This window comes from Boleophthalmus pectinirostris, unplaced genomic scaffold (assembly GCF_026225935.1).
Source record: "Boleophthalmus pectinirostris isolate CB_2022bp ecotype Guang Dong unplaced genomic scaffold, ASM2622593v1 HiC_scaffold_7, whole genome shotgun sequence".
NCBI classification, from domain to species: Eukaryota; Metazoa; Chordata; class Actinopteri; order Gobiiformes; family Gobiidae; genus Boleophthalmus; species Boleophthalmus pectinirostris.
This window is the reverse complement of record NW_026571473.1, coordinates 19,325,371-19,341,482: the sequence shown is the minus strand read 5'-3', so window position 1 is coordinate 19,341,482 and position 16,112 is coordinate 19,325,371. Positions and strand designations below refer to the sequence as shown.

Below are 16,112 nucleotides of genomic sequence, written 5' to 3'. Positions count from 1 at the left end.
AAGCGTGACATTCAAACTAGACCTGTTTACCAGAGCAGTGCATAACATGAGTTTACATCTTTAACCTTTGCCTTACACTTTGCATAGATAGAACCTTTTGGCAACACACGCAGGCAAACAACATAAAACATACAAGCTCCGGGTCATGCATCATTTAAACATCCAGCAGGCAGCGGGGAATCAGGGAGAAACAGGCTGTGCTGTAAATAATCCCCCCTCCTCTTGTGTGGTAGAGGCATCTTTAAGATGCTAGTCATTCTGTGGCTGTTATTCTAATGAAATCAAACTAATACAATGAGCAGTCCTGATGAGGTATTCTTTGGCTGGTCCATTTGAGTGTTTGGCGATCACTTGACCTTTGAAAGATGGCCGTGCTGGACGAGTGGGCTTGATTTGGATCTTGTAGTATGAGCTGTGAAAATAGGACACAAATATGAATAATGAAATATGGACAAGGAAGATGGTTCTACCTGCTGCTCGACCTACCGTGATAAACAGATAAAGGTGGATCCGACTAGGGCAAAACTCTTTTATTACTTTGTGGTAGGTATAGACCTCATTTTGTACTTTTTAGTAGCTATCTGCCTTACATCTCCAGCCAGGAAGATATTTTGTTTTGGTCGATCTACTCCCAAAAAAATACACACGAAGCTTTATTTTAACTTAAATATGGACACTATAACTGCATTAAGTGAGACTACACAGTTTTCTTATATATTTGAAATTAAAAAAGGACTGTAGGTGAATTTGTATTAAATATAAATCATCAAAATCGGCAATACGAAACAGCCAAAAAATATCGTCAGAGCTTATTGGCGATCGGTTTCTCTGGATTCTAAACAATCAGTATCAGCATCGACCATGAAAAAACCCTGTATTGGCGGTCTCTACATTGTGGGCTGCAGTGGCCAGTATCTATTAAATGTGGTCTATGGAAGGTGCAGTGGTGGGCTCCACGGACACAAAGAAAACCACTCTAAATGCAAGAAATTTGATAATCTAAAACACTTGTGTGCTGATTTTTAGAGTAACACTGGTATTTGTACAATTATTTTAAAACATCTCTTTCAGGCTTTTTCATTTTGTATGCAGTCTTTGTCTTTGGTGAATTAGTTTGTCTCTTAGCTGTCTTTGATCTGACTAAAATCACATTAAAAACAATGTTGGTGAGAAATCAGCTATTTTCTGATCTATGTTATGATTTTCTCTCCTCATCACAAACATACCTGGATTTGCTCTTTCATTTACACGTTTAACAGACCAACCAATGCATATTTAGGCTGACTTTTTTTTCTCAAACTGAACACTCTGTTCTACCTTATGATGTCATGTGGTAATAGAGGAGGGGCTCAATTGTGTTTCCAAAGTCTGTAAGCCTTCACTAGAATCATTTGGATAATTTCGGCCCTGGAATTGTCTATCTCTACTAATAACAGGTAAAACTACTGCTTCATAACATCACAAGGTGGAACAGAGCATTTTGAGTTTTGGAGATGTAGACAGACTAATAATCAAACATGTGTGAATGAAACAAAACACAACTCTAGGTATATTTTGATGAAGTAACAACATTCTAACCTGGCTCAAAGTCAGTTTTGCGTAATATAGGACCTGAGAAATCCGATAATGATCAGATTTTGGCCACACATGTAACATAAACATTCTATTATTATTATCTGTTCTATGTATCTTCCTCCACACACACAACTATAATGCTTATTTAAGACGAAACTTGTACAGAGGATGACAACTATCCCTCCAGTGAACTAACAAACGAAGTTAAAACCAAGAAGAACACGCAGAGGAGAGGAGAGAGTTCGAGCTGACTTTGAGATTCCGATCGATACCGCAGCAATAACAGGGCCATGGCAGATTTACAGATTAGCGCCAGCAACCTTTTGAGATAAAGCCCAAGTTTTGATCCATCCCTGAAGATTCACAGACCCTGATCAGTACTCTGTCCGCGGCTCATTCGCTAAGCATTTTAACAGCATTTTAACAGGAGTATCCAAGGTTACTGCAACACGTCACCCACAGTTACACAGACTATTTGGGAAATTATGAATGCGTGCATACAGCTAGGATTATGGAGCAGCTTGTGGGAGTCAGAGCATGGGTAAAACAAGCCGATTTAATCACACATTAATTCAATTTGGGAGCTTTTGAAACAGGACAGATAAGTGAAATTCAGGCCCAACAGCAAATTCAATGCGGCAAGTCAAGTTTAATGAGCAGAGAGGCAAGAGGCAGACGAGATATTTGAGAAGGCATTATGGAGCCAGAATCTATAAGTATTAGCAGGAATAGCAGATATAGTAAAAATATCTAATCTCACAGGAGCCAATCACATTATGGAAAATAATTAGATTCCATATGTGTTTGGGAAGGTTATGAACAGGTCAATACATGTGTCTATGATAAAGTATTGCAACCACCTGCCTAAATATAACTTTTATAAAAACTGGAAATTATTGAGTTGTACTGCTGAATTTTACCAATAATCACTTCCATTATTGCTTATGACAACACATACATGCAAATACTGTATAAATGTTGTTTTTGTTATTGTATAATGTAAAACGAAAGAGAAACTAGAGAAACATTTTCTGGTATTGCATGTTATTAATTAAACGTTCTTCATATATGCATACCTGTATTTTTATATATTTTTTTTTAAAACAACAGATACTTTGGACTTTTATTTGGACTTTTATTTGGCCTATGTACATCTCCAAAGTGCAAAATGCTATGTTCTACCTTGTGATGTGATGTCGTTTTCAAGTTAACAGGCACATTTTACCTTTTGTTCAGGAGATTGGCAGTTCCAGGGCAGAAATTTATCAAATATTTCTAATGAACATATATGGAGTTTAGAAACACAGTGGAGCACTTTCTGTATTACCACATGACATCACAAGGTGGAAAAAACTGTTTTCTGTTTGAGGCAAGAACTCAGCCTAAATATGCAGGATTTGTGTGTTAAACATGTGTGAATGTGTGTAAAATCCCTCAGTCGTCCAGGTAGAATCCACGGCAAAAGGAGAAATTCAATTTGTCAACTGCACAAAAGTTTGTGCAGTTTGGTCAAATACTTTCCACAACTCATCCAAGCTGCTTCTTCAGTTCTGGTCAGACACCGATGGACACTGCCTTATATCTGACTGAAAGGAGGAGTAACTACAATGACTACTCTGAAACACACCTACTTGTTTACAGTTTCTGTTACATAGCTAGGCTTCTAACAGCTTAGCTTCAGGCAGATATAAGGCAGTGTCCACCAGTGTCTGACCAGAACTGAAGAAGCAGCTTGGATGCATTTGACCAAATAAACTTTTGTCCAGTTGACAAATTGAATTTCTCCTTTTGCCAACATGTGTGAATGAAACAAAGCACAACTCCGGGTATGTTTGTTAATAGGAAACATAAGAAAACATTGAAAAAAAATAGAGCAAATATGGGACCTTTAAGTAGTCCAAAATGTAAAATAATTGTCCACTGTGCCTTAATATAACTATGCATTGGGAGACATAACCACACGTCTTCTTTAATGGTAGCTATTAATGATTGCACAATCTTTCATCTTGGATTAAATTGACAGGGTTAGCATTTAAGTCCTTCACTTATTATTCTTCTCTGTTCCTTTTTTAGAGACGACCTTTTCAGAGTGGAGCTGGACATTGTTGCAGGAGATGAGATGTTCTACAGTAAGGTGAGCACATTTGGATCTATTTTATACTCTTAAGATTGTTTTGTGTCGTCTTTAATTATGTTTGTGTAATTATATTTTTAGAAAAGGACATGGGAGTCAAACAAGAATGATATCCGGATCTGCAGGATGAAGGGAAAACATGAGGTAAAACAGTTGTTATTGCAAATGTGTTTTCACAATACAACACTGCACTCACTGAGGCTGCTCGGCAGTTTCTGAATTGCCTTTGCTTTTCATTTGTTTCATTTGTTATTTATTTGGTCTGACACGATGTAGAAGAAGCTTGTTGACGCTGTAATGCTATAATAAGTCTTTTTATGTGAAAATGCCATCTGGTCAACAGGATTACAATGAAGGCTTTAAAAGATTCATGGTTTTGATAGTGTTTGAATGAAATTGGCCTTATTTTGAAGCCAAACACAAATTCTAGTATGTATTACAAACACATTTGTGCCAGAGATTACTTTAAACGATAGTTAACTTTTACTTTAATGCAACTTTGGAGTGTAATTATGGATTTACCTTATGATAATGTTGATCTGATGCCAACAGTGACAGTGATTTGTGAGCCTGGAGTTGGCAGTTATCTGGATCAATAGCCAGTGGCGTATCATTAGGACTAATAGCAGCAGTAAAAAATAATAGATTCTATTATCATGCCACTTATGGGGTTAGGAAGCACTTTAACTGTTTAGTTAAAAGCAGCAAAAAATGGAAAGGATCCAGACAATAGTGACTAGACATGTGTTAGAGCTTGTCCAAAGCAACAGGTGATTCTGGTCGATTGCTTTCTTTTAAAGATACCTGATTTTTACAGTCAAAGCAAACAATAACAAAAAATGTAGACCTGAACATCCTGATTATTCACCAAGATAAGTTTATAAGCATGTGTAGCAGCCACTAACGCAATAATCGTAATAATTAAGTTGTGACATTAATACAAAATTGTCAGTTTCAAATGTAATAAACCCTCAACTGTGATAAATTCCGACAAACATGGAAATGAGTCCAGACTGGACTGTAGAGCTGGACTGAAGTCCATATATACAGATATGAGACATACCCAAGACGAGGCCACTGCACCAGCTACATTGTGCGAAGTTAGAGATGCCTTTCCTGTTCTCTTTCTCATCCCCTCCCCTTACTCCTGCCGCATAACACACGCCTCCTTGTTGTTTAATGTAACCCATAATGTTAAATAAGTGCTTTTGGTTTTTGTCTGCTTTGGGGGAATTACATTTTTATATTACTTTCAGAGGTTTTTTTTTTTTTTTTACACATTTGTGAATGTTACTGCAATTTTCACAACTCTCAGAGGCGGAGTTTTTCTGTGACAGTACAACTTGCCCACTTCCTGATTATCAGACAATAAAATGCTTTCCTATTAGATGCAGACAGCACTCATCAGACTTATTTTGACCTCAAGATCTCAAATACATTATTATAATACACAATACAAATTGGGACAGGGCCTTTAAAAGTAAATTTTTTTAGACTTTTCTCCATTTAAAAGATATAATATTAATTTTCAGAATGTTAAGTACCATGGCAATGATGCTGGTGCTATTTTTTCATCACTTATAAACTGGCCAAACAAAAGCTAACATGAGGCTTTTAGAGCACCATGCTAACTAAGGTGCACAAATACAGTGAATCACATTAGTGCGAAGGGGCCTTAGTAATCTCTTCATTTTAGATAAAAAAATAGTATTATAGTAATATCTTTGCTGCACATACTTATTTAAAGCATAAACCAAACGTGTTAGCTGTTGCACTGCGGTGTTTCATGGCTGCTATGAGAAATACACCCTATGTATCAAGCTCTTATTGGCGCTCATCCAGCCCGTCCCTTCTCTCACGCCTCAACATTGATCACATCAGTGCTCCCCTCCCACTTTGAACCTGTCTCTCACTATTCTCTCACTCGCTCACCATTCTCTTAAGATTCTCTCACTCTCTTGCCATTCTCTCACTACTCTCTTACCACTCTTACCATTCCTTCACCATTCTCTCACCATTCTGTCACCTCTCTTTCACCACTCACCATTCTCTCACTCACCATTCTCTTGCTATTTCACCACTCTCTCACCATTCTTTCCCCATTCCCTCACTATTCTCTCACTGTTCTATCATTAATCTCTCATTGTCTCACCCTCTCACCATTCTCTCACCACCCTCTCAATAATCTCTTACTCTCTCACCACTATCTCACCATTCTCTCACCAATTTCTCACTGTTTTCTACGCCTGTGAAAGCTGTGCCCTGGGAACATGCAGGTGGGCGAACTGTCCCCGGAGCCACCAGCCCACGCCTCACTACCTCTCCTATCTCCTCTGCGCATTTGTACCCACTGTCTCCTGCTCGCAAATCATCTACAATAGTGTGCGTGTGTGTGTGCTTGCTTGCGTGCGTGTGTGTGCCCGTGCCTGCATGTGTGCACGCATGTGAGGAGATTTTGGGGTTTTCACCTCCCTCTGTCCCCTCTGGCTGAAAGGAGAGAAGAGAAAGAATGACTTATTTAACACAGAACACCTGACATTAAATCTTGGGGAGACTGTGGCAGACAGACACACAAAAGCAGAGACCAGAGGGACAGAGACTAAAGCTAGGACTGAGGATGAGGAGGTGTAGGGTGTGAGGAAGATCAGGTAAGGAAAAAGAGGGAGTGTTGGTTGGCCCTGGACTGAGGCTCCCCAGAGCTGCACATAAGCCTTTGGGATTCAAAAAAATGCTCTGATTGAGTTTCAGTTTGCTGAAAATTCACCCAAAAACTGTAAATGAATGACATTAGCATAAATGATTGATTTATCCATCTCTAATTTGCATCTATAATTCCAATACAGTGATAAAGTAGCTGATAGAAACACAAACTTACCAATGCCTCTAGAACAATATGAAAAAATCTGACTAATGGTTCAGAAGATTAGAGCTATTACCTGAAATGCTGCAACCACAGGCATTTGAAATTAATCAGACTTCTGTTAAAAAATAAAAGTGCTCAGAAATGGTTCAAAAGAATTGCAAGAAAATATCACAGTTTCTATGACAATTTGTGAGTCAAGCAAATAACTGGTCATTGCCCAGGATTTACACCATAGTTAGCGAACACTAACAAAAAGCTATACGATCATCTGAGAACAAAATATAATCATATAATCATAATATATATCATACCATAATCATATGTTTAGCTCTATTAACAGCCTGTTTATCATCACACCTCCAACATGTCATAGCTGTAATGTAATTGTTTTCAGTCACATGGAGCTCTTCTTATATCCACCATGTCCTTCCTATCTATCATGCACTCATTTAATGGCTGACTCCACTCGCCTCCTCTGCCCCTCACCTGTCCTGTTCCGCTCGGGGGGAGGCCAGTGTCGCATGTGATGCATTCTCCACCTCATAATTGGTTTTGTAATTAAATGTTTCTGCTTGGCTGATCACAAAGGACATGCTATTCTCCCTAATTAGGTCTGCACATTCAATATTCCCCATTCTTTCACCTGTTCCCCTGCTCCCTGGTCCCACCCGCTCCTGGTTATTCATGTCTACTATGTGTGGGATGCTGTCCTTTTTGTCCAGTACATATTAGACATTTTGTTTGACATTATCTCTTTCAGGCTAGTCTTCATGCGACAAAAGCAGCCAGAGATAAAAGCAAATCAAAATCAGGACATGTTGATAAATAACACACTCTCTATGCTAAAATGGTCACATTTTATATACAGCGCTTTTCCAACTTCAAGGCACTTAAAGCGATATACAAATCAGATGTAGTTGATAAATGGCTACATTATATATTATATGAGATTGCCAGAAAATTCGATTGCCAGGTCTCAACAGTGCAGCAGATAAAAATTTATTACATTAATATAGTATATAAAATGTGAGGGTCGGGTCACCACTTCATAGATCTGACCTGTAAATTATCCTGGATGCCTCACGTGTTTTTTCCAAGAGGATTCATTTTAATTCCTTGTATCTTGAAAGCCCAATTAGCGTACCAGACTCTTTTTCATGAGCACCCTGTTTAGACAAACCAAAAAAAATAAAAAATGAAAACATTAAAACAGAAAACAGGTGCTGTTGTGACTATAAATGTCATCAGATCATTAAAATGCCGTATTGGCAACAGTGTATCCCGTTTTGCATGTCCTCGCATGAAGATAGTTTTGTTTAATGCCCTATTGAACATTCCAGGCAAAGCAAAAACATCACCAGAAACGTTACCTTGCTCAACTTTAACTTTTTAGGTTCTATATTTTGCTAAATTAAGTTGTGAGCTTTTGGCTGTGTTTGAATGTTGTTACCTCCCTAAAAACATAGTAGGTGGTGTATTGTTTGATTCACACATGTTTGAGTAATCTTCTATCATTAGTCTGTCTACATCTCCAAAGCTCAGAATGCTCTGTTCCACTTAATGATGTCATGAAGCTGTAGTTTTCAAGTTAACTGCTCCTTACCTTTAGTTTAGTAACTTGGCAATTCCTGTTTTGAAATTATCCAAACTATAGTGAAGGTGTGTGATGTTTAAAAACACCGTGGAGCACTTCTTGTTTTATCTAATGAGATCACAAGTGGAATAGAGTGTTTTGCGAGAACTCTATAATACTAGGATAGGTTCCAGTAAAGTTTTTTTTTTTTTTTATATATATATATATAAAAAGTTTATAATTTTACCAAAACATTCCTAAACTTTGCCATTTTGAATTTCCAGTTCCCTGTAGACTTTCTTTTGAGTCTGGATTAGTCCCAGGTTGAGTGGGGCAGATAAGTGCCCACATGTTGTGCAGGTTAATTGGTTGGTGGTTGTTTCCATAAGAAGAGGCTGATGAGGTTAAACTGTGTGTTAAAGATTGTCTATATGTGTGTATGTCTCCACTGGGGAGCATGGCTCAGCTGACCTCTCTGTGTGGAGCTCTTGTCTCAGGTCCACTCTACTGCTGCGACTGCCACACGCCTCACTGCTCTCCCCTCTACAAAGCCTCCTACCTCCTTTCCTGTCTCCTTTCCTGTCTCCTTTCCTACCTCCTTATCTCCATCATCTGTCCTTGCCCCCGTGTTTGTTTGTGGCCTGTGGTGTGTTCAGTCAGAATTACAATAGCATGTTGACACAGAGTGATGCTGATTGGTTTGAACATGCTGAGTAAAACGGCAAAATTACTGCTAATTAAGGATCTAACGCCTACATCCCACAAAAACAACAACTGGAACTCAACAATTACAAACTTTAAATTCTTAGGACAGCATATGAAATAAAGATTTACTGGAATTTACTGGAAATAATATGCATTTTACTGAGTCAATACTGTTTTAGGTTTCATATTAGATGTTAGTTGAAACTGGCAGAGTTACCTAAGCCCTGTTTTGCCCAGTTCTAAAATAATAATATTATATTTAGTCTTTTATATATATATATATATATATATATATATATATATATATATATATATATATATATATATATACTATAGTACTCATTATTTTTCATTTGTGTGTAGTAATACATACCAAATATTTAATGTACTTTCTTTCTGTGAGTAATAATATTTCAAATTGACTTGTGTACAGTTGTATTTGTGTCCTGAGGTGAGTTCGTGTTGAATTACAATCAAAGGTTGACACAGGGTGACGCAGATTGGCTGTAACATGCTGAGTAAGACATTACAACACACAGCGGCACATCATCGCTAATTATAAGACAGCTTCATTTACCCTACGCCTACATCTGCATAAATAAACATGGGCTTCTCTGGGTCATGAAAAGTCATTGCAGATTGAGTCAAAAGTGTGTGTCATGGATTGTTCTGGAAGTGACAGACCTCTTGTTAATGAGTTTAAAAAGTGCGGCCAAATCTGCGTGTTTATCCTCTGTGGGGGAGTTCTGGCTCAGTGGTAGTTCTTGGCAAAGCACCAGCCTCTCCTCTGTCCAGTCGCTAACATCAGGAGCCAGCCGTGTCATGGAAACTGGAGAGAGACATTTAAGGAACAATGTGCTTAATACACGGGAAGACCCCCGGTGCAGCGTCGCCTTATATGGTCACTTAGAAAAATGAAATGTGTTAGAAATGTCATTAAATATACATTATGAGCCAAGAAAGAGTCCGCCACCATGTTTTTGGTACGTTTTTGAAGTTGTGCCATATTAGTAGTAGTAATAACATGAATTTTGTTATGTATTTGTCCTGCTTTAAATCATGTCTTATAGTCCCATGGTCTAGTTTTGGCAAAGATAAAATAAAATCTTGGTTTGGGCCTTATTTTTGGAGTTTGTCCTTTAAGAAATGTTTTCTTTCTATTTGCTGTTTTGGAATATTTTTGTCATGGTATCACATGTGCTAAAAATACACCTGGTCTTAAACTTTACATTCAGTACTTTATTAAGCAAGTCGTAACTATGTTGAACAGTCTGGACATTTAAAGCTTGCCCCCCTGAGGTAGCGTTCCCTTATTTGGTACCTCACCATCATTATGACTTATTACATTTTATTACACAATAAAGTATGTTTATGTCTTAAATCCAGGATGATTTTACAACACTCAACCTGTTTTGTATTTCACAGTCTTCATCATTAGCAGGAGTCCAAATGAAGCAGTTGTTTATCAAGAGGAGGATTGGACAGATGAGGAGCAGATGCAGGGGGCGTATTTTGTCAGGCGAATGCTGTCTATCTGCTGCAGCTGTATTTTATAACTTTATAACTGTTTGTGTGTGCGTCACCTGATCGAGAGTCTAATAGAAAGATATGTGAGCAATCAAATGGGCCAGGAAATAGCTCCAACATCTGCAAAGATGATCGCAATCTCCAAAGTGGAATCTCTGCTGCAAATACTTAAGAAAGAGACCTTACAAAATCGAGTGTAAACTGTCTTTAATTTCCAGTCTGTGTGAACTGTCTTTCTTTGCTTAAAGGGGCACTGTGTAACTTTTTTGGCGCAGAGTCCGTCACCTGCTTGTCTCCATGGAAATGTTGTTGCTTTTCCAAGAATGTTCCACTGTCTGACATTAAACTTACATCTCCATGGAAACAAACATGATGATGGTGATGGCACTTAGAACTGAAAATCCAAAATAGACATGCCATGTTCAATATTACAGGTTAAACAATAGCATAAGCATTCAGAAATGTTACACAGTATACCCTTAAAATATTTACTCTCTATATCTCTCCAATGCAACAGATCATTTTTCAGAAGCACCCTGTCTGTGTGTGAGGCAGAGAGAGGACAGAGGAGAGGGATGATAGGTCCAAAAGTTGCAGTGTGTTTGGAGTCTGGCCACAGTGTGAGAGAGGACAGACACTGAGATATGACTGGATATGTGCTACAATTTGTTATTTCAACACAGGCAGCTTTTAGATTACTTTGAATGAATGCACTTGGTATTACTCATGCATAGTGCTGTCTTTAGTTCTAAAACACACAACCTCAAGGATTAAATAAACTCACATTTGGCTGGTTATCTTATTCTTAACCAGGGGCCACCAAACTTTTTGGTAGAACTTTATAATAACTCCTCCTTATTAAGCATTTATTAAGCATTATTTAATACATTTGTTAATCATTAGTAAACTGTTAACTCTAAGAGATAATGTGTACAAATGATTAACCAATGTGTCAAATAATGCTTAACAAATGGCTGTAAGATGACTTCTTCACCATGGACAAAGCATTAACATATACATCTATAAATGATTAACTGATGAGAAATAATTAGAGGTAACTGCTTACTAATGATTAACAAATATATTAAGTACAAATGAAATAAACCTAAATTAAGCATTAACATATATATTTATAAATGATTAACTGATGAGAAATAATTAAGAGTTAACAGTTTACTAATGATTAACAAATGTATTAAATAATGCTTAATAAATGTTTAATAAGGACAAGTTATTATAAACTGCTATCAACTTTTTTTTCTCTGGGAGCCACATTATCACTCTTGACTGTGATGGGGGACCAGTGTTGAGTTGGCCATATAACAGAATTGTATGACCCTGATGATGCAGATTATATTCTTTGAAAACCGCCACACTTTCTTTACATATCAGACAAATTGCACGCTCCTTACACTGAACAAAAAAACAAATCGGTCATCCCCTGTTTTTTGAAAACTCTGCACTCTCTGCCAAGTTTTCGTACTTTAACACTCACCATTTTTCTGTTCTTACCTGCACTACAGTACTCTTTGCGTGCCTTGACTGTCACTGTTTGATCTCGAGCTTGTAGGTGACAAAGATTCAGATGCAAATGTGGTCAAATGGTGGGGGGCAGAAGGGCAGGGAGGCCAGTCAAAGGGGCATGGTGGGCTTGAGTTGGCCCGCAGGCCTTAGTTTGATGACCCCTTGTCTAAACTATTTACTTTACAAAACAATTTACAAAACACATGCATTTCAGTAGTCAGAACAAATATGCATAGTGCTGATAGGCCTGTCATGATAATTACTATATTGACTTAAAGGTGCATTGTGTAACTTTTCTAGAGGAGGGTCTGTATATTTGTTTCAATGGGTATGTTATTGTTCTGCCTGGAATGTTCCACAGTATGACATAAATAGTATATAATATATAATAGTATGACCTTACATTTCTTAAATTGCAGGTGGGTTTGTAGCTCAATAATGTCTAAACTAAAATATCTATAATAGCAGGGTTGCCTCTCCACAGATCTGACCTGTAAATTGGTCTGGTCTCCATTTGGTCTCCATGAAGATAGAAGGGTTTAATACTATACTGTGAAACATTCTAGTTAAAGCAATAACATCTCCATACCAGATGCCCTTCCTGTCACCAACACTACTGTGACACCCAGTTTGCCCTAAAACAAAAGCACTAAAAGGGTAATTTTTCTTTATCTCAGCTTGCACAGTGCTGTTTGTAACATGCAGGGTTGCTGACAGACTCAAAACAATGGCATGTGTTCTGCAATGGTAGCGGATTCCAAAATGGCTGAAAGTTGCAAAGATCTGATTTTTATGATTGCGTATTTGTGCCATATACACACCTTTTCAGTGACTAGTGTTTACTACAAGCTCTTTTTAACAGAGCTTAGCAATATCCTTTTTACATTCAAGTCAAGCAGAGCCTTTATGTTTGCCTGTTTGCCTGCTGTTACTCAAGCATAGAGTGCTGAAGCTGTGAAACCGAGCGTTTCATGCCCCTTTTCTGAATAAGAATTAGGAGTGAAAAGATGGATTATGTCATTTACCACCTCTTCACTCTTAAATGTGATACTTACCTATTTGTTTGCAGAAATGTGCTTGCATGTAGTATTGTAAAAATTACAGATCATAACAGATAACTCATATTAAAACTAGATTCTGATTTGAATAGGTATCAAAACAAATAAACAAAACAAAAAAAACTAAATATATTTGGCTAAATTGGACCTAGAATAGATTCACAGTGGTTTGGCTTTGTAATGGAATAGAAAATTGACACTAAATTATAATATTAAAGTAATTATTTTGTGTTGGAAATTACAATCTATTGTCTTAAAGATGAGTTTTTAATTTTCACTGTGGCATCTACCCTTTCTCTTTGTACCAAAATTGAGTTGGTAATTAGTATCCTGGCAACAGTACTTGTAAGGCTTGAATTTTTAATCCAAAATTAAAATTTTATCCAAAAAGTTAGTATGTATGCACCAATAAAAAGCAAAATTTTTAACCATAAATGAGATTTCATTTGCTAAGAAATAGTTTCATGTCCAGTAACAGAAGTCCACAGTATGTTTACCCCAAACAGCCCCTGTTTGTTCCACTTGTACACTGTGCTCTTGTACTTGCCTTCTTATTAAAAGCCCGGGCCTGGCTTTGTGATCACAGCTCTGACCAAAGCAGGCAGCTGACAGACTGCACCACCCCGTCAACAGGCCGTATGCAAATGCCTCACCCACACACACACGAGCGGGCATCTGTGCTGCCACCAACACTAATGTATACAAGAACACTTGAAGGCACCACGCTGTAACTGTGGAGCACTGAGATCCACTGCTGCTTCTCCACTCATCACATGTCACGGTGCCATTAGAAATTTACACCTCTCCTTCGACTCACCCACATGTAAAGTCTGTCAAGTGGCACATGCAAACACTTCCCCAGCTCCTGGTTTTGTACTTTGTAAATTAATACGACGGAGAGGGAAGTGTGAGGAGAGACGGGGCATCTGGAATAACACTCATTCCCAGTTCATGTTCCCAGTATTCCTCTGATCTCTTCCATATGAAACTACCGGCAAATGACTTACACACTATCAGCAATGTCTTTGGGGTGATGTCAGAAGGGGCTGGGGGCTTCTCTTACATTTGATGGTAGTAGTAGTGGTAGTAAATAGTAGTAGTGTGTTATGTGGATGTTTTTTCGCCTTGAATGTCTTCTATCTCCATGGATACAAGCAGACCAGCAGAAAAGGTGACCCAGCTCTCCGTATAAATACATGTTATTCAAGGTACTTTTGATCAATAAAACATCAGCTGAATAAATGTAAGATAGATAAGTTGAAAGACATACTGTAGAAAGTCCCAGGCAAAGCAAAAACATTTCCATGGAGACAAGCAGGTGGCCACCTTTAAGAACTTGCAGTGTTAGCATAAGTAATAAAACTAGGCATTATATTACATACACAGCTATGCATTGGGGGGATTGCTTGTGCCATAGAGACTGGGTGGAGGCGCTTGGCGTATTGGCTTTTTCCCACTGTGCCCCTGTGTGCAACCCCCTCTCTCTGCACTCACACAGGTGCCAATACCACAGCTCTGCGTGTTTTTTAGAGTTCATAACCCCGAATACAATACAGAACAGGTCAAAATCATCACCCTGACCTTTAGAGATTTTTAGTGTGCAAAATCAATAAGGCAACAGACCCTATATTGATGCTGTCTGTGGTAAGGCTTAGTGTTTGGAATGATTTTGACTGTAAAATACTGATCGAAGCACTATAATGTCATTTGTGAGGATGACTGGAGGATTAACCAACTATGGGTGGAATGAAATGGTGGCATAACAAGTAGACAAACTGACAGACATTGTGTTTGACAATGTGTCCATTTGGAAGATTCATTCATAGTTTACAACATTCATGTGATTAATAATGTATTATAAAGCGTCTTTTCCAGATGCTCGATGTTGCTTTAATTTCATGCATTATTTATTCTCTCCACACTCACGATGGTAAGCTACACATGTAGTCACAGCTGCCCTAGGGTAGACAGACTGAAATGTGGCAACCAATTTTCACCATTGTCCCCTTCGACCTATCAGTCCCTTACACACGGGCAGGGTGGTGAAATGTCTTGCCTTGGGCATAGCGTCACTGGTTTAAGCAGGGTTTGTAGTGCCTTCTTTTGGATATTTGGAGACAGAAAAAAAGATATCGGTGGATAGCTGTAGTAGAGGGATTAACCTACAATCTTTAAGTAATAGCTAACAATAACCACTAATGTGTTTTGATTGAAAAACGTCCAATACTCCAATTTCTCTCTAACTATATTAAGCTTTATCTATCCACCCAAATCAAATGAGTTAATCTATGCATATTTGTTCCACTCCAGAGACATACAGTTCTAATTGAAAAAGACCACCTTAGTTTTATTTTAATTAGAATAGCTGAAAAAGTGAGTCACACCAGTCCTCCCCACTGTATACAGTATACGCAAAAGTTACATACTTCTTTGTGTTGTGTTGGCACTACTTCTTGCACTTCCTATGGCTCTCCCTGAGGTCTGCTCCAGTCTCAGTCCCAGCTGGGTACAAGGAGAGCTTTTATCACCTCACTGGAGTGTCTGTGGAGAGCACGCCTGGAGAGGTGCTTCCTATTCACTCGTCCTGCCTCCGGTCCTCTGAGGGAAGGCCTCTCGAGAAAACACTTTAAGATCAACTCCAAAACAAGGCAGCAAACAACACCACTCTATGCTATATCACATCCTATACTGGGGAGATCTGGGCCACACAAGAAGCCCAAGGAGCTTGTTAACATTATATAGAAGTGTTGTACTATTCTTCTTATCTTCATGACCTCAATGTTAATTTCTGTACATAGATGAATGGCTATTTGTTAAAGGTGGACAATGTAACTTTTCTGGAGAGGGGTCCACCATCAGCTGTCCCTATGGAAATGTATTATTGCATTGTCTCTTCCACAGTATGCAATTCAGTGGGGAAAGGGTCAGACGGACTTTTTTTTTCTTATGCAGCTGAAAGAATAGGAGAAGACATACAGTGTACAGGTACTTGTACCCCACAGCACTATATAACTAGTATTCAGTGGTGGAAGAAATATTGAATTTTGTTACTAAAGTAAGATACCGGAGCAAAATAAATACTCAAGTTAAAGTAATAGTATCACATGAAAAAATCTACTTAAGTAAAAGTATTACAGTACCTGTATAAAAATG

General features: G+C 38.1%; 1 protein-coding gene across 1 annotated transcript in view; it reads left to right on the top strand.

Annotated features, from left to right (window-relative positions):
- The window catches only part of sema6bb (sema domain, transmembrane domain (TM), and cytoplasmic domain, (semaphorin) 6Bb), a 180,139-nt gene that overhangs the window by 98,913 nt on the left and 65,114 nt on the right, over window positions 1-16,112 (top strand). The window contains 2 exon segments of the mRNA XM_055164909.1: window positions 3,649-3,709; window positions 3,791-3,853. Of these exon segments, the coding sequence (XP_055020884.1) occupies window positions 3,649-3,709; window positions 3,791-3,853 (124 nt within the window).